Genomic DNA, 19,545 nt, shown 5'->3' with positions numbered 1-19,545 from the left:
CCCGGTCTGGGAGGATCCCACATGCCGCGGAGCGGCTGGGCCCGTGAGCCATGGCCGCTGAGCCTGCGCGTCCGGAGCCTGTGCTCCGCAACGGGAGAGGCCACAACAGTGTGAGGCCCGCATACCACAAAAAAAAAAAAAAAAAAAAAAAAAGAAAAAAAATGCCAAATATAGGCCTTAGCCAGCTGTTGGGCAGTAAATGAGATGTGGAGAGGAACCTGTGGGCCTCCTCCCTCGAGATGGTGGGGGCGGGGTTAAACCAGAAAAGCAGCAGTAATTTGGCACCAGGGAAAAATTGTCTTACACTCTGGAGGGAGTCGCCTCAGGTAGGTGAGTGGAGTTATTTTGTTCCTAAAGTTGACCTACTCTAGACTTGGGGAGTCACAAAGTCATCAGACTGACTTTACGCGTTCCTAAGCCCTCTGCCTCTACGTGTCCATCTGTAACTTGGGCATAAACTAGAGAAAACGCAGATGAGTGAGCACCTACACTACACCGGGAGGCTCCCAGGGGCCAGGAAGAGGGGGCGGGTCCCCACTCAGGTGGGCGTTTATGTCAGGGAAGGGTGGGCAGTTTGGGCCTCAGTCCCGCGAAGCCGGTCGCCCGGCAGGAGAGCACCCACGAAGCAGGGATTAGGGGAGAGTCCGCGGCAGGTGCGGGGTGGTCCGCCGGAGAAACCAGTGGGGCGAGGGAGGTCTGGGCTCCTTCGGGCTTTGTTCGGTTACAAGCCAGGCCCTTCTTCCGGAGAAGCCAATTAGATCCCCGCTGGGGGATCATCTGACCTCGCGTCTCCCGCCAGGAGGGGCTTCGGGAGGGGCTGGGCAGGCGGTAGGCTCCTCGGGGACCCGGTCGCGGGGCGGGGGTGGTGGGGGGAGAGTGCGGGGGAGTCCCGGGCGCCTCCGCGCAGCCCGGCCCCGCCCCGCCCGCGCCCGCCAGGCCCCGCCCCCGGGGCTTCCCGGGCGCGCGCCGCCCCGCCGTGTCCGCGCGCCACGCCCCCCTGCTCGCGGGCCGCGTGCGGAGCCGCGCGCCCCGGAGGCTCCGGGACCGTGGCGGCGGGCGGTGGCGGCGGAGCAACCCTTTGCGGGCCATGTCTTCTCCGGCCGTAGCGAGGAGCTCCCAGGGAGAGAGCCAGGAGGCGGACCCCCGGCCGCGGAGCCGGGGCCGGTTCTGGGAAGTGGGCGGCGGCGGCGACCGGCTGGAGCGCGCGGCCGCGGAGTCGGAGCGCTGGGAGCTGCTGCTCCGCCGGGGCGAGCTGCTGGCGCTGGGCGGCCACCTGAAGGGAGCGCTGGAGGCGTACGCGGCGGCGCTGCGCCGCGGGGCCCCGGTCAGGCCCGAGTGCCTCGGTACCCTGGTGGACTGCCTGGTGTTCAACTACCGGCTCCGCCACGGGCTGGGCTGGAGCGCGACCCCGGCGGAGGGCGCCCACCCCGGCGCCGGCGGGCTGCTCAGCTGCCTGGGCTGCCGGGGCTTCCTGAGCGAGCCGGTGACCGTGGCCTGTGGCCACAGCTACTGCCGCCGCTGCCTGCGGAGAGAGCTCCGCGCCCGCTGCCGCCTCTGCCGGGACCGGCTGCCGCCCGCCGCGGCCGCTGATGCTGAGGGGACCTCCCCGCGGCCGCCGCCTCTGGCCGCCGCCATCGCTGCCTCGGGCTTCAGGACCAGCGTCGTTCTCAACCACCTGGCCGAAAAGTGGTTCCCGGGCGAGCGGGAGAGAGCCCGGGCGGCCGGGCGTCTCGGGGAGCTGCTGCACCAGGGGCGCTACCGGGAGGCCCTGGCCGCCGCCTGCGAGGAGCTGCGAACAGGTGACCGCGCGGGCCCCGCGACCCCACCCTCCTTTCCCCGACGGGAGGGCGGCCACGAACTCGTCTACGCCCCCGGGAGGCTTCCCGAGGCCGGCTGCCGCTCGCGGGTCGGTTCTCGGGGTCCCCGAGGGTGTGGGAGGGGGCGGCGCCCCAGGGTGCTTCGGTCACAGTGGGGATCGCCCTCGAGCCGACTGTGACGCGGCGCGGGGTTCCCTCCGCTGCGGCCTGGCGCTGTGGCGGGCGCGCCCGGAGCGGAGCGGCTCGGGTGGCCGGGCGAGGCCGCCCGAGCGCGGGATGGGGAGGGAGTTGGGCGAGCCTGAGCGGCTGCTCTCTTCCTGCCGCGCTCTTTCCGGTAATTGGCCGCTCGGGCCGGGCCGGGCCCGCCACAGGGAGACGCCAGCCGGGGCGGGGAGAGGATCCCCAGAAGAGGCTGGGTGTGCAACGTATACCTTGGTCTCCCACAAAAGTCACCGGGGCAAATGGAAACCGCTGGAGGCAGAATTGCATAAGCGGGGGGCGGGGGGGGGGCGTTGTGTAACGGGTGAGGCGCGGGGTTCCCTCCGCTGCGGCCTGGCGCTGTGGCGGGCGCGCCCGGAGCGGAGCGGCTCGGGTGGCCGGGCGAGGCCGCCCGAGCGCGGGATGGGGAGGGAGTTGGGCGAGCCTGAGCGGCTGCTCTCTTCCTGCCGCGCTCTTTCCGGTAATTGGCCGCTCGGGCCGGGCCGGGCCCGCCACAGGGAGACGCCAGCCGGGGCGGGGAGAGGATCCCCAGAAGAGGCTGGGTGTGCAACGTATACCTTGGTCTCCCACAAAAGTCACCGGGGCAAATGGAAACCGCTGGAGGCAGAATTGCATAAGCGGGGGGCGGGGGGGGGCGTTGTGTAACGGGTGACGTCCGGTGGGCGTGGCAGGAGCTCGGCGCCCGCACCCCGCACCCGGAGGCCCCGTGGGCCGCCGGGCTGCGGAGGTGCTCCGGGTCGTTCCAGTCTTAGCTGAAAACGCCTGCCGACCTGGTTCCTCCTGATGATTTCCCCCTGTGTGTGTCAGGGCGTGCTTATTTAACAAGCACACGTGTGCTTACTTTCGAAAACACCTAGTTCACGGTAAAGATAGAGGCAGTCTCTGATTGAGTTCGTTGCCACGCTTGTTTCCCTTTCCACTCTTGATCAAGCTGTGGGGAAAAGGCCTTGAAGATCTTTTGTCTGTTTCTTCGCCTCCAAGAAGCAGTTTCGGCCTCCTAACTTAGGCTAGCACTTTTCTTTTTGGGCTGTGGAAAGGGACATTGCCGGAGTTAGTTCGCTGCGTAAAATGAAGAGTTCTTTAATTCGGTGGTTTTCTACCAGGGGGATTTTACTGCCCCCCACCCCACCCCCAGGGGACATTATCTGGGGCAATATCTAGAGAGATTTTTGGTTGCCACCCCATGTGGGAGTGGCGCTGGCACAGCTAGTGGGTAGAGGCCGGGGATGCTGCTCAACATCCAGTGATGCACGGGACAATCTCCCACACAAAGATCAGGCCCCAAATGTCAATTTTGTCACTGTTAAGTCTTGTGTTAAGTAAGCATATTTCAGGACTAAGGTCTATACAGGCATGGAATAACACTTGGGAAAATAATCCCCAAGAAAACAGACTTCCAGAATATAAACTGATGCTAAGTATGAGCCGCATTTATAAACTGTAACTGAAAGTACCTTGTTGTAGGTCTTTTACACTAAGTGCCCAGCCACTTTGAGCTAGTAACTGTGTTGAGCTGTTTAATACCTTTAGAGTTCAAAGCACAAACTTGGCATATTTTCATATTTTCAGTATCTTTGTGGGGAGTAGCAGTTATAAAATAGAATGATAGATCCAAAACAAAAGAGAACTATTTGGAATGCAAAATTCCAATACAACTCAGCCTCTCTGGGTGAATAGAGTATGAATGGTGAAGTACAGACCATCTAGCATATGGTCCTCTTTTTTTTTTTTTTAATTTATTTATTTTATTTATTTAGTTTTGGCTGCACTGGGTCTTTGTTGCTGCGCGCGGGCTTTCTCTAGATGCGGAGAGCGGGGGCCGCTCCTCGCTGAGGTGTGCGGGCTTCTCACTGCGGTGGCTTCTCTTGTTGCGGAGCACCGGCTCTAGGCGCGCGGGCTTCAGTAGTTGTGACACATGGGCTCAGTAGTTGTGGCTCGCGGGCTCTAGAGCGCAGGCTCAGTGGTTGTGGCGCACGGGTTTAGTTGCTCCGCGGCATGTGAGATCTTCCCGGACCAGGGCTCGAACCCGTGTCCCGTGCATTGGCAGGCGGATTCTTAACCACTGTGCCAGCAAGGAAGCCCGGTCCTCATTTTTTAAATGAAGCAGAAGCTGCAACAGTGAAATGACTTGTCCGCAGTCACACACAGCCAGCTGATTGTGGAGGCAACACCATGTCCTCCATTTCTCCTAAATGTGGGACCAGGGTTCATCCTACCGGTATAACTCATCCAATGAAAATGTTTAACATAAATTTCCAAGGAAGTTTTTTGTCACTAGTGTAAAATAAAGGATGAAACTTACTGACAGACCTATTCAGTATTAACTCCCACTGATTTAGTGGTTTGACCTCTTAAATTAGGCATCTCGTAAGAATTCAGGTCCTAATCCATGGAAGAACACGGAGTACATTTACTAATTAAGATTTAGCTTAATGTTCTATGACCAATAATCTTTTAATTAAAGAAGATTTGGGGCCTGGGGTTGAGGATATTATTTTTAACACAAAAAGACTGAAAGATCTATTCTTTCTCCTTTTTTCAGTTTGCATAGACTGCATGTGGGAATTCTGTCCACTCAGCTGCTTAATTCTACTTTTGCAGGACTAGAACCCAAGTCTCCTGACTTTCACCTCATCAGTCTGTTATCCCCTTATTTTTAGGTCTTTCAAAAATCATTAATTCCATACTCAAAAATGTGTCTGAATGGTACTAATGAGGATAACTTTTTTCATCCTTTGAATTTTTAGTGCAAAGTAGGAGGGAAAAAAATCTTAGAGCTAACAAATTATAGTTGGTAAAGTACAGATATTATGTGTTTAACAGTTTATGGGCATAAATTAAAAAGGTTTAATAGAGTTATAAATGTATTTGCACAGTTAAGCTTTAAATTTTTGAGAGCCAGTTAGGCATTTGAAATGTATTTATATAATTATACAGCTGTATACAGCTGTAGTTACTTAAGATACTTTCATTATTGTTAACAATGGAAAAAGACCTTCACTATAATTTCTTCGTATAATTCTTACAATGAAACAAATACTATTAACTAGAAAAAATAATCTAGTCTAGTTAGCCCACACACATCCAAATTTAATCCCTGTCAACAAGAAAGGAAAGTTAGAAAACCTTTGCCAAAATCAGAACGTTCCCATTGAGATTACATAAGTTTCTGTTGAACTGAAATATATTTAGATAACATTTAATCCATTGATCTTTTGGTATTAACTCTCAGATGTTTCATAACTTTGTCTTTTTAGTATTCAAGGATATTATGTAAAAGTCTTTCCTGCATTGAAAAGAGTCTTTTGAAATAATGCAACTTTGCTGTGCTCTCTTTTATTTTTTTTTCAGTAAAGATTTTGTCCCTTTTTGTTTTTAATTATTTTATTTTTGGCTGTGTTGGGTCTTCGTTGCTGCACGCAGGCTTTCTCTAGTTGCGGCAAACAGAGGCTAACTCTTCATTGCGGTGCGCCGGCTTCTCATTGCAGTTGCTTCTCTTGCGGAGCATTGGCTCTAGGTGTGCGGGCTTCAGTAGTTGAGGCACACGGGCTTAGTTGCTCCACGGCATGTGGGATCTTCCCGGACCAGGGATCAAACCCGTGTCCCCTGCATCGGCAGGTGGATTCTTAACCACAGTGCCACCAGGGAAGTCCCTCTTCCTTTTATTTTTAATGAATTTTAACACTGACTTGCCACTCTCCCCGCCGAAAGAACACCAACAGAACAGTATAATTTACAGTTTGTACTGGTTAAAAAAAAATAAAGGTCGTAAGGAGGAGAATATTTTATTTGAAATACTTGGAGAAGGAAAATTTGTTTTGAAGATTAATTATGTAGTCCTTGACTATTACCAAGTATTTTAAAATTCTTTGTCAGTTCATTGTCATAAAGAATCCTGTGGAGTACCATTATCCTCAGAGGGAAATTGAGGCACCTAGGGTTAGAGAATGCAGTACAGCCTAGTAGTTAGAGCTGTGCATGCTGGTGCCTGATGACCTGGGTTTGAATCCCAGCACTGCCTCCACCTGCTCTCTGGCCTTGGGCCTGTGTCTGACCTCCCTGTTTTGCTTTCCTTATCTGAAAAGTGAGAATAGTGTCTACCTCATAGAAAGATAGCAACCATAACAACAGCCTAGGGCTGTTGTGAGAATTAAGAGTCAAAACATGTGAAGTGCTTTGAATGGTGCCTGATGGATAAATACTCAGCAAATATTAATTACAATATTTTTAAAATGTAAAATTTGTGCTCCAGCAAGAAGGTGATTTAGCTAAAATTGAAATCTAAATCTTATAATGTCAAGTCCTGCTCTTTTCTATCACATTAATATTACCAGAGTGAGGGTTAAATTCTGATTCTCGCCTGCATATGTTAATTAGTAACATTTTAGCATACGTCAATAAAATACAGACATTGCAAGGCTTTCGTTATAAAAAGGTAAGTCGAATTATAGGTAGATACTGAATACATTTAAAGAAAATATAAAGGGTTTTTAATATCTTAGTCAACTAAGTTAACATGAAGAGATTTGAATTTAATTCATCAGTAAACTTATATATGCCCTAACTTATTCTGCAAAGTACCTGAAACAGTAAACATTGACATTTATATGGTGCTTTATACTTCACTGAGTGTTTTCACTTCCATTATCTTAACTGATTCTTACAAAAGATCATGTGAGATAGGAGAGCATGTATTAGTACCCCTAATTCACAGATTAAAGAGCTCCAAGAATTTTAAGTGACTTTTTTTAAGGCAAATAAGTAACCAAATTAGAACTGAAGAAAAGAGCTCCAAGAATTTTAAGTGACTTGTTAAAGGCGAGCAAGCAACTGAAAGCAGAAATTGGGCATGTGAATATTGCTTCTAAGACTGAAGTTGATTTTAAAAATTAGCATATAAAACATAAATCTTAGGTGTTCTTGCTATTAATTTAACAAGTATTTATTCAGTGCTTACTGTATACTAGGCATTGTTTTAGATGCTGGAAATGCAGAGGTGAGCAAAATCAAGTCCCTGTCCTTATAAAGTTTGTATTTCTTGTTTCTTTTAAAATTGCAGCAAATTGGTATTTACAGTATTGAAAATCACCAGAAAAGGGGCTTATTGCTTAACTGATTTCTAACAAACTGAGCCTATATCCAGTATATCTGTGGTTCATCTTTCCTTTAATTCAGAAGTCACTTGAAGGATTTTTGCAGTGCCTCAGGGTTACTATAAAGATCAGTTATAACAGCTTATTCTTATTGTTACAGATGAAAAGGGGGGTATATAAATAACTCTTTAAGTGCTGTGTTTTAAATAATTTCCATGTTTTTACTTTTTTTTTGTTGTTGTTGGTGGTACGCGGGCCTCTCACTATTGTGGCCTCTCCCATTGTGGAGCACAGGCTCCGGACGCACAGGCTCAGTGGCCATGGCTCATGGGCACAGCAGCTCCGCGGCATATGGGATCTTGCCAGACTGGGGCACGAACCCATGTCCCCTGCATCGGCAGGCGGATTCTCAACCACTGCGCCACCAGGGAAGCCCTATGTTTTTACTTTTTTAAATTCATCAAATGATGAAAGATTTATCAAAACTCAGTTATCATAGATTTCTCATTATTTTTATATTAACCTTTGGTTTATTCAGAATTGTTTTTCTATTTAGTGGAATATTTCTAAGAGGCTTAGGTATATTCAAGTGTAATTTTTAACAAATTTGTATTCTGCCTCTTACATTGTAAAGATACTTTTCAAAATTGTTACGTTTTACTGTAGAAGGTGAATGATTTCAGAGAACTCTAAAATGCAAGGCAGAAGTTTCTGTTCAGTTTTCTTCTTTTTCTTTGGTAGGATAAGATCATTCTTTTCTTTTTGCTTTTTCTTTTTTGCTTCCCCTCCTTTTGTTCAACCTGCGTTACTGATCCCTAAAGATATTTCTCATCCAGCTAAGGTTTATTTGGGTAAAAGAGGTCGAAAATACTCTTCTAATACCTTGTTTCAAGAGCTAATCTCATTTCTTTATCAACTTGTTTTGAAATATTTTGTAATATTAACAGTAACTGATATTTATTGAACACTCTTGTGCCAGGCACTATGTTAACCGTTAACATGCACTGTCTTATTTGTAGTCCACAAAACAGTTGTAAGATGTAGGTATCGCCAGCATTTTATAGGTGAGGAGACTGAGGTTCAAAGAGTTAGGTAAACTGTCCAAAGTGGATCTGGAGCCAGATCTTCTGAATCCAATGGTTATGATTTTAATTAGTATGCCAGACTGCTATTCCTGGACTTTATTAATCAATCACTAACAACTTGTCAATCGGCAGCTCTTAGTTTAACTGTGATAACCAAGTTCTACCGTACTGAACATGACAAAGAAATAGAAGCAAAGAAATCTGGTATTTCAGTTAGCCATTGGAATTCCTGAAACAGCTCAACATATAAATATCTAAGAAAAAAGACAATCAAGAGGAATACTTACACATGAACAATCCAAATAGCCAATAAATAGTTTTAAAGGTCAAACTCACTGAAAAAATGCACATTAAAATAATGATGCTATTTTCATTTGTGTTTTCCTAGGAAACAAATACACAGCTTCTGGCAGTGTAAAATAAAGTTTTATAAAAGAAAGGTGAGCAGAATGTATTGAGGACTGTATATCTATGTAATTTTCTACACAGTCACTCAACTTTATAGAAAATAACTAAGGAAATAAACTGATATGTAAAAGCTTATAGATATATGTTCATTGCAGTATAGCAAGGAACTATATAGTAATGAATTTTTATATTAGCAAAAATTAAAATAGGGAATTTTTAAATAGATGGTATACATAGTGGAGTAGTTTGCAACCATTAAAAATCTTGTGGATATAATTACATTGACAGAAAAAGAAGATTATACACAGTATATATGGTATATTTTATAAAACTGCACATTAAAAATGTAATCTACACAGACATAAAAAAGTACAGCTTATATGCCAATACTGGTTATTTCTCAATTCATGAGAACATGAATTCAGGAACTTTAGGGGACAGATTTTAATGAATTTCTTTGTGGTGGGAAAAGGATTTTTAATTCTTAATTTTCTGTATTTTTCAAAGTTTAAATATTTTATAACTTTTGTTATTCAAAACAAGTTTCTTGAAGATGAAATAAATGATGTGTACACTCCTATTACTACCCATCACGTACTGGAAAACAGATGACGAATCACCACTCTGGAGAACTCTCCCTCCACAGCCTATGTGGGGCCTTGGACAACTTAAAACTAGTTTCCTCATTGTAGCAGAATTTTATTTCAGTCTTTTTATTTGCCCAATGACTCACAATATTACTGGGTTGAAGAGAAGAGAAAATGAGGGCTTGAATTGAGGAGCTCAAGGGGACAGATTTTAATGAATTTCCCCTGGTTCAGCAAACATTTATCAAAGCCAGGATTTGAGGATACAGAGACAGTAAATAATGGAGGGAGCTCAAAAACAGATTTTTAAAATTAAATAAATGCTGCTCACATACAGTAAAGGAACACAGTCATAATAGCAAACACTTAAAATAGTGCTTAAAATATACCAAGCCCTGTTCTAAGTACTTTGCACACATTAACTCTCTCCTTCTCCCTCCCCCTCCCTCCCTCTCTCTCCCCCTTCCTCCCTCTCTCCCTCCCCCTCTCCCCCTCCCTCTCTCCCCCCCACTCCCCTGTTATTAGCATAGAGGCGAACAGCGAGAACTCTGGAGCCAGGCAGCTGGAGGTAGCATCTAGAATCCACCACTTACGAGCTGTTTGATCTTGGGCAAATTACTTAAACTCTCTGTACTCCGTTTCTTTATCTATAAAAATGTGGACAATGTTATATCCTCATAGGATTGTTCTGAAGGTTGTAAATTATTTAGAACAGTACATAGTTTGTTGTTATCAAATAACTGTATTAGCTGAAAAAAAATCATCTCACGTAACTTAAATTCTTGCCCTTTGCTTCTTTGTGTATATTTTTGCATTAAAGAAGTCTGCTTAGTGCATTGCACGGGGAGATCAGCTCGATGCTTTGTGACCACCTAGAGGGGTGGGATGGGGAGGGTGGGAGGGAGATGCGAGAGGGAGGGAATATGGGGATATATGTATACGTATAGCTGATTCACTTTGTTATACAGAAGAAACTAACACACCATTGTAAAGCAATCATACTCCAATAAAGATGTTTTTTAAAAAAAAAAGTCTGCCTAAAATTAGTTCAGTTCTTCCCTTTGGGGTAGATTTCTTTAAATTTTTTGTTTTATATTGGAGTACGGTTGATTAACAATGTGTTAGTTTCAGGTGTATAGCAAATTGATTCAGTTATACATATATCTATTCTTTTTCAAATTCTTTTCCCATTTAGGGTATTAGAGAATATTGAGTAGATTTCCCTGTGCTATACGGTAGGTCCTTGTTGGTTATCTATTTTAAATATAGTAGTGTGTATATGTCAGTCCCAAACTCCCAATTTATCCCTCCCCCAACCTTTCCCCTTTGGTAACCATAAGTTTGCTAAGTCTGTGATTTCTAGTTTCTGTTTTGTAAATAAGTTCATTTGTATCATTTTTTTTTAGATTCCACATATAAGCAATATCATATGGTATTTGTCTTTCTCTGACTTCCTTCACTTAGTATGATAATCTCTAGGTCAATCCATGTTGCTGCAAATGGCACTATTTCATTCTTTTTTATAGCTGAGTAGTATTCCATTGTATGTATGTACCACATCTTCTTTACTCATTCATCTGTCAGTGGACATTTAGATTGCTTCCCTCTCCCGGCTGTTGTAAATAGTGCTGCAGTGAACATTGGGATGTATGTATCTTTTCAAATTACCATTTTCTCCGAATATATGCTCAGGAGTGGGATTGCTGGATGGTATGGTAATTCTATTTTTAGTTTTCTGAGGAACCTCCATACTGTTCTCCATAGTGGTTATACCAATTTACATTCCCACCAACAGTGTAGGAGGGTTCCCTTTTCTCCACATCCTCTCCAGCATTTATTATTGTAGACTTTTTGATGATGGCCATTCTGATTGGTGTGAGGTGATATCTCATTGTAGTTTTCATCTGCATTTCTCTAAAAGCCTTGTTGAACATCTTTTCATGTGCCTCTGAGCATCTGTATGTCTTCTCTGGAGAACCATCTATGGAGATCTTCTGCCCATTTTTTGATAGGGTTGCTTGTTTTTTTTGATATTGAGCTGTATGAGCTGTTCCTAGATTTTGGAGATTAATTCCTTGTCAGTTGCTTCATTTGCAAATATTTTCTTCCATTCTGTGGGTTGTCTTTTCATTTTGTTTATGGTTTCCTTTGCTGTGCAAAAGTTTATGAGTTTAATTAGGTCCCACTTGCTTATTTTTGTTTTTATTTCCATTACTCTAGGAGGCGGATCTAAAAAGATATTGCTGCAATTTATGTCATAGTGTTCTGCCTGTTTTCTTCTAAGAGTTTTATAGTATCAGGTCTTACATTTAAGTCTTTCATCCATTTTGAGTTCATTTTTGTGTATGGTGTTAGAGAATGTTCTAATTTCATTCTTCTACATTTAGCTGTCCAGTTTTCCCAGCACCATTTATTGAAGAGACTGTCTTTTCTCCATTGTATAGTCTTGCCTCCTTTGTCGTAGATTAACTGACCATAGGTGGACAAAAACTCAAGTTTATAGCTGAGGAAACTGAGGTACAGAGAGGTTTGCCAATTTGCCCCAGCTCACAGGGAGTGAGTGGAGGAGCCAGAAGTTGAACCCAGGCAGCTTGGCTTCCAGGCTCATGCTCTGAATCCTTACGGGATGCTGAGTGGCAGCAGACGCAAAGGAAAGCGTCTTGGAGAAGAGACCGGTGAGCTGAGTCTTACTGGATTAGGAAAAGTTATCCAGACCGAGGGGAGTTGGTTTGAGGTGGTCTCACAAAGAATGATAAGGAGGCAGCTCTGTGAAGAAAGGAGGAGACGTGAAGTAGAATGGCATGCATGGGGCTGAGTGAGTAGCTAGGTCTTGTTGGAGTCAAGTGGGAGGCTCATAACGATGGGAAATAAGGCTGGAGAGATGGGCAGGACCCAAGCAGGGAGAAACTTGGATGTTGTGCTAAATGCCTATTTATCTGTGGATGGTGAGGATTTAGGTAAAACTGGAGGCAGGGGGTGCAGTGAGCAAGCTGCTACAATGGTCTTAACAATATTTTGGAAGCCAAAACTAAGGCAGTTAGCAGTAGGATTGGAAGAGACCAGGGATGGATTTGGGAAATATTAGAGGAGGTAAAATTGACCACGGTTAAGAGTTTGATTTGGGACGTCAGTGTTACTAACAGAATATAGTGACCAGACACCTTTTTTGGGGGGTGGGGTGTGAGAAGTGTGCTGAACTTGAGGAAAAACACAGCAGGCTGTTGGAAATTTGATGCACCTGGAGGTAGAATGAGAAAATTAGATGTGGGATTTAAATCATGCTCAGTACACTTAGCCCAAACCCCACCTTTATACTTCTTCATTTTTCCAACAAATTGAGTCTGTAATGTGCCAGGCACTGCATACCTGCAGCTGTGGACTGAGACGCAGGCCCTCCTGGTGGCCTGTGCAGTAAGGTGACTAGTTCATTCCAGCGTCCGCAGGGCCAGGTAAGGAGCAGACAGTAAATGTTTGTCGCCTGTTTCTCTCTCTCTCTCTCTCTCTCTCTCTCTCTCACTCTCACACACACACACACACACACACACACACACGCCAGGCTGATGGAGTTTTTTTTGTTGCCTTTTCACAAAAGTGGACACAGAGGGCAGACATTCTGTATCCTTAGGCAATTCGAAGGGCCTCAATTAGTGCATTTGGCTCTTTTTTTGAATTAAGAAGGATCTGCAGGAAATAAGTGGGGTGGCCCTAATCTCTTTTAAAACATATTGGAGAGTGTGAACTAAATTGAGGAGGTGCGTTCCCCACCCCCAAACAGAGTCATTCAAATGTAGTCCATTGACATTTGAAGTTCTCAATAAAAACATGACCTATGAGGATTTGGGGAGCAAGAGTTTTAAAATATGATCCTCTTCTCATCTCTTCATGGGGTCCACCTCTTTTCTAATCCCAGTAGACACTAGCTTTCCAGGGAGTCTGGATAGCCTGAGTGCCTCTGTGTTGAGATGAGAGGGGCACAGTCCTTTCTTGCTTCCCTCAGAGGGGAGAAGCGTTGTAGATTGACTGGGTGCTTTAAAGGAGGAGGTCTCCTCCGCCCCTTCCCTCAGTGCTGCCCTAGAGTAGCTGCGTAAAGGGCACCACTGAGCAGCGAGGCCTTGATCAGAGGGTGCGTTACTCACGAGGTCCGAATGTGTACTGCGTCAAGTGTCATGCTGTGGGGACTTGCTGTAAAAAAACAACATGTGAGAAGATAAAAAGCCCAGTGAGGGATCCGTGTGTGGAGTGGGCTGCTTGTTGTGACCGTGAACCCCGTCTCTGGAGGTGCTGGAGCACAGGCGGGGTCCCAGGGACGCTGTTGGAAGCACCCAGCTGTGCACGTCCTGGTCACCGTCCTCTCCAGGTCAAGGATTTGGATGCTGCTGTGGTGACTGCTTACTCCTTGCACTGGTCTGGCACACGTTGCTCTCCGCTTCCCGAACTCCAGTTGTGCTTGTGACATCAGGATCACATGGTGCCATTTCACAAGAAAATAGAATTTTCTAATGAGACTGTAAGCTCCTCGAAGACAGGGATAAAGTAAAATCTTTTAAACCCCCTCAGGGTCTAGCTTGGTGCGAGGACTCTTCATTCTTGATTGATTAATCACATGGAGCTTTCAGTTTCTATGCGTTTTTGTTCAAAGATAATGATTTACAGTTATATTGCTTTAAGAAACAAAAGATGGAATATGCCAGATGTGTCTTTTTCTACTGAGGAAGTAAGAAATATTTTCATGAAATATTAATTTTATTCTTGAAAATTTTTCATTGGTATAAATCTGAGGGAACAATATAATTCGGGTTCTCAAGTACCAGCAAGTGAAAAAGGCCTGTCAAACTTACTTGTTAAATCTAGATATATCTGTAGAAAAGCAATGATTTAAAAACTAGAGTAGGGACTTCCCTAGTGGTGCAGTGGTTAAGACTCCGCCTGCCAATGCATGCAGGGGACACAGGTTCGAGCCCTGGTCCGGGAAGATCCCACATGCTGCAGAGCAACTAAGCCTGTGCGCCACAACTACTGAGCCTGCGCTCTAGAGCCTGCGAGCCACAGCTACTGAAGCCCACGTGCCTAGAGCCCGTGCTCCGCAACAAGAGAAGCCACCACAATGAGAAGCCCGTGCATCACAAGGAAGAGTAGCCCCCGCTCACTGCAACTAGAGAAAGCCCGCGCGCAGCAACAAAGACCCAGTGCAGCCAAAAATAAATAAATTTATTAAAAAAAAAAAAAACTAGAGTAAATCAGGGAGCTATTAACGAGTTTTGTTTTATTATACTTTTTTTGTGGATGAGGCATTATGGGTCTTTACACCCTTCCCACAATGAATGCTTTGTTTTATAAGCATACATTTTGGAAACCTCCAAAGATGAATAGCTTTCAGAGAAGAGTCAAGTTATGTCATCTGTAGATGTACTGAAAATTAGTTTCTGGCCCAGACTTCAGTTTTACAATCTATGTACCTGTAGTAATAGATTGTAGTATCATAAATGAACCAACTAAGTGTCTGAAATTTTGAGTGCAATTGGATACTAGTTTATTTTCTCAAGCAGTGATGGAGAACATAGTGAAATTATCAGCAAAGCTTTTTTCCTTCAAATATTTGAAATTAAATCTGTCTGGGGACTGTCCAATACTATTTTTGCTAATGGCAGGAATTAAAATTTTTTCCCTCTTAAAAAAGCTGACTCTTATCAACCCATTTCCTCCAGAAGCAGGATCACTGTGTACTCTCCTAAGACCATGCCTTGGTCAGTCTTTGTAACTATGGGATCCCATGTGCAGTGGTTACACATATGGTCATTTATAAATAGGATTTCAAAATTGGTATAAAAAAGTAAGATTTACCACAAAAAGGCAAATCTTCTAAGCATCCAAGACATGAGTCTTTTAAATTTTAACAGAATGACCTATTTTAAGAAAACATTTTCTTAGGGATGATTATTCATATTATAAAAATATTTTCAGTTTTTTTAAAAAGCATAATTTCCTCCACTGAAATAATCTACTCATAAGGATTTGATATAAATTATAAATTTTAGCATACTAGTGGGTTGCACCTGTACAGTGCTTGGTTCACTGCCTTTGCTTTGGTGGTTACTGACTAGAATCACTGAGTCAGTTCTTAATCTAGTATGATGTATTTTGTGGGTCATACAATAATCTTTTAAAAATAATCAAACCTTCATAGTATATTTATTTCAGAGCCCAGCGACTTGACTCTGAAAATTTACAGAGCTGAATCATATGCTGGTCTGCGAGAGTTTAAAGCAGCCATAGAAGATTTAAATGCAGTTCTCTTTCAACTGCCAAATTGGCCTGAGGTAAAATTACTGTCTTACATTTGCATACATTTACAAATTTCAGCTGCAGGGAATATGCATTCAGTTATGGTTATAAGTTATAATGGAATGGATTGGGTGATTCTTTAAATAAAATATAGAGTTCTAGAAATCTAAGGTCAATATTTTGAGTGGATGAATATCATGACAGTTTCTTAAACTATAAGAAACCTTTGTCTCCTAACCAAAGAACAACCTGAATTCAAGGCACAGAAAAAAACAGACTTTAATATACAGCATTTCCTCAAAGAGACACAAGTGGCCCTATTGCAGAGCTGCATCCAAACTGGTTATCAATGGAGGAGGTTTTATCAACGGAAAGAGAAGAGGTCCTTGTGGCTGAACAGTTGACTGAGGCATTGTGATGGGAACTGGATGATTAGGCTGTGGTTTACTGTGGTAGATGGGGTCAAAGGAGGTTGCCTTGCCCATGCTGTTTTAAAAGAAGACTTGGGGCATGTATATAATATATAATCAGTTTACTAATTCTCCTTTTTATCAAACTGCCAAGGCAAATTAGTCCATCTCCCATATATATTCTTTAAGCTAGAAGTCATCTTTTTATGTGACTTTTCCCTCCATTCAAAGCTGTGCCTTTGAGGACAGTATAGTAAGGATGCTCTAAAAGTTATAAATTAATAAGGAAAATGATTCAAAATCCCATGATGGCATGACTGGTTAGTACAAGTCCAATGAACGTTAAGAGCGAAAATGATCGTACGGACAGCTTTACAACTGTTAAAAAGAAAGAGCCCTCTGGGAAAAAAAAAAAAAGAACCCTCTGGACTTATCACTGAAGGGATATAATGAGAAATGCGGTTTTGAAGTCACTTTCTGGGCCTCAGTTCCCCCGTAGGTGCCTCTCCAGGGTAGGGTGTAAATAACGCCTTTAGAATGCTTGGCCTCCTCACAGTCAGTCAGAGTTTCAAAATGAGTATTTCCAAGCAGACATTTTTTTGTTTTTCCCTTGATACTGATTTTTTTAAAAACAATTCCATCCATAAAAGTTGTGTATATGTGCTTTTATTGAAGGTCTACTTCAGGAAAGGAAAAGTCCTCCATGATGCTGGTTTTTTAGGTGATGCCTTACAACTGTTTCTTCAGTGCTTAGCGCTTGATGAAGATTTCGCACCTGCAAAGCTAGAAGTAGAAAAGGTAATCAGTTTACCAACTATAATACTTCAAGGTAGGGCTATGACACAGGTCTTTTAACAAATGCCAATTAGAATCTTGGGTAAGAACATAAGGAGTGTCCATAGTCAAATTCAGTAGCAATTTGACAAGTAGTTTTCAGGCTTATATACTTATTAGCATACTGAATTCTTACCAAAATCAAAACATTTCATTCAGAGATAGTTAAATGCATTATTTTTGCCTAGTTAAATTTAGATGTTCTCTAATAGTTTGTTCCATGGGAGCCAGACTAATCATCCTTAATTAAACATTGTTGTCATGATGTTCCTGCTCAGGAATTTTTATTGGCTTCCTTTGCCTTTCATTTCAGGTCTCAACTTTGCTTGCTTTCCATGGTCGCCAGCAGTATTGCCCCACTCAATTTGTTTTGCCTTAATATTCTCTGTACTGCATACATCCCTTTCCAAAGTTTGTTCAGTGATGTGTCAGTAGGTGTTAATTAAAAGGAAAAAGGGAAGGGGGTTCTCCGATCAAGTGACTTTGGAAAACATTGGGTCGAACCAAACAGATTTCTTCGGATTTTGTCAAGAGTTTTTGCTTCGCTAGCATGACAACAGCATTCAGCTTTTGCCAGATTTACCCACAGAGCATCTGGGATAACTAGAGTCTTTGAAAAATGTTTTGGGAAAATCTACCCTAATATAATTTCAGTGCCCTGTCATGATGCTCCCTTCGATGTCCCCCAAAGATGCCACATTATTTATTACCTTCGTAGTGTTTCTCAGAGTGTGGCTTTTTTTCAGAATCATCTCGGGTGCATGGTAAACACAGAGATTGCTGGGCCCTACCACAGACCTTTGGAATTAGAATCTCCAGAATTGGGGCATAGTTTAACAAGCACCTTGGGAGATTCTTATGTACCTTGAAGTATGAGAATTTTGAAATTTTTCTCAGATTCCAAATGCCTTATGAATACAGCTAACATTGCTATATCCTCTATAAGGTTTGTTTGCATACATGTTCTAGCCCACTGATTTAACAAAAAATGGTTTACTGTTGTGTGTTTTCTGACTGTTCTCTCTTTGCTAGAGTGATCGCCCTGGTGAGATTGCAGACTTTTTAAGGGTTTTTGATTTTGCATTTTCCATGCTGCTGGATATCCTTATACTTCTGTAAATATTTGTTTGTTCGTTAATAAGGTCAGGTGAATGCAAAATACCTACTGCCTTGAAATATTTATTTTTCCTCAGTATTTTTTTTTTTTTGGTAAATTGTGGTATAATTTACATATAATAAAATGCATGGATTTTACAGTTCAGTGAGTTTTGAGAAATTATACAGTCACGTAACAGCACCCCAATCAAGATATAGAATACTTCCATCATCCTAGAAAGTTCCCTCATCTCCTTTCCAGCAAATCCCCCATCTCCCTGCTTCCAGAGGCAACTACCGTTCAAATTTCTATCACCGTAGAACAGTTTTGCTATTCTAGAACTTTGTATACATGGAATCATACAGCATATACTCATTTGTGTCTGGCTTTTTTTGCTCAACATAATGTTTTTGAGATACATCCAGTAATTTTTTTCTTTTTTATTGTTTACCAAGTATCCCATTGTATGAACACACCACAGTTTGTGATATTCACAGTTAGTGGCAATTTTCATTTGGATTGTTTCCAGTTGATGCTATGGACATTCTTATACAAGTCATTTTGTGGACATACGTTTTTATATCTCTTCAGTAAATACCTAGGAGTGGAGTTGCTGTGTTCTAGGATGGGTGTGTGTTTAATACCTTTTTTTAAAATCAGGAAATGTAAAAACATACCCAAATTTTAAAATGTTTGTTCATTAGATGGGGTATTGCTTGAGCACATACAGATACACACACTTTTGTTTACATTGTATATATTTCCTTTTTAATTACATTGTAAAGACTCATGAAAAATTCTGATTTTTGTGTATTGAGAGACAGTACAGCTGAAAAACCAAACCTCCAAATTGAGGCTTTAAGAAATCGTCTGCTGTACATATACACACAGCTTATTTGACAAGCAAACTAATTTGAACCCCTCTCATTTCCTTGTAGCCAGGTTCTTCCTCTGTCTTAACCACCCTGTTTCTTTGAGAGTTTTAGACATATTCCTGAGAGAAGCACCCAAGATTTTGATACTGCAGCTGCCTCTCATATCGGACAGCTGCCATTTGGTGCCACAATTAATGCTGGGCAGTGGTGACTGACTGTGCAGGTCACTCGTTCAGGGAGAAACTAAATTCAGTGTAAACACATGGAATTTTAGAGTTTTGTAGTTAAAGGTCCAAGTTCACATAAACACTCTTAAATCCACCTTAAAATATACATTGGGATGAACCATTAATTATTTTGACAAGATAGGACTCACTGATGTTCAAAGGTAAATATTTTCCACTTCTCTTAAGATCTCTCCTTTCCACAAACCTCACATTAAAACGTCAACCTTGGACTTCCCTGCCGGTCCAGTGGTTAAGACTCCGTGCTTCCAATGCAGGGGGCACGGGTTTGATCCCTGGTCGGGGAACTAATAAGATCCCACATGCCTCGGGGTGCGGCCAAAATAAGTAAATAAATAAAACGTCAACCTTTACCTTGAGTACCTTCTCAGGCTACCAAACTCACCACCCCGTGCCTTCCTTTTGAATCATTTATTTGAGGTGATTTGACCCCATTGAGGCACACCTTGGTTTTGTAAGACTTTTTAATCAATATGGAAGTTCTGCTTTTTACTTAACCTGTTCCTTCCCTGCTCATTAAAAATAAAGTTGGCTACAAGTTTTCTTTCTTTTTCTTTTAAATTGATGGATAGCTGACTCGGAATACTATATTAG

At 43.2% G+C, this 19,545-nt stretch overlaps 1 protein-coding gene across 2 annotated transcripts in view; it reads left to right on the top strand.

The window, feature by feature from the left end:
* Positions 1 to 1,001: 1,001 nt before the first annotated feature.
* The window catches only part of LONRF1 (LON peptidase N-terminal domain and ring finger 1), a 45,890-nt gene continuing 27,346 nt past the window's right edge, over positions 1,002 to 19,545 (top strand). For both annotated transcript variants that reach the window (XM_024131440.2, XM_028481208.1), the window contains exons 1-3: positions 1,002 to 1,799; positions 15,408 to 15,526; positions 16,577 to 16,699. In XM_024131440.2, coding sequence (XP_023987208.1) covers positions 1,088 to 1,799; positions 15,408 to 15,526; positions 16,577 to 16,699 — 954 coding nt within the window. In that variant the 5' untranslated portion in view covers positions 1,002 to 1,087. The remainder of the gene's footprint in view (positions 1,800 to 15,407; positions 15,527 to 16,576; positions 16,700 to 19,545) is intronic.

This window comes from Physeter macrocephalus, chromosome 20, assembly GCF_002837175.3.
Source record: "Physeter macrocephalus isolate SW-GA chromosome 20, ASM283717v5, whole genome shotgun sequence".
Lineage (NCBI taxonomy): Eukaryota > Metazoa > Chordata > Mammalia > Artiodactyla > Physeteridae > Physeter > Physeter macrocephalus.
The sequence above is the reverse complement of the archived record's forward strand: the minus strand, read 5'-3'. Positions and strand labels throughout refer to the sequence as shown.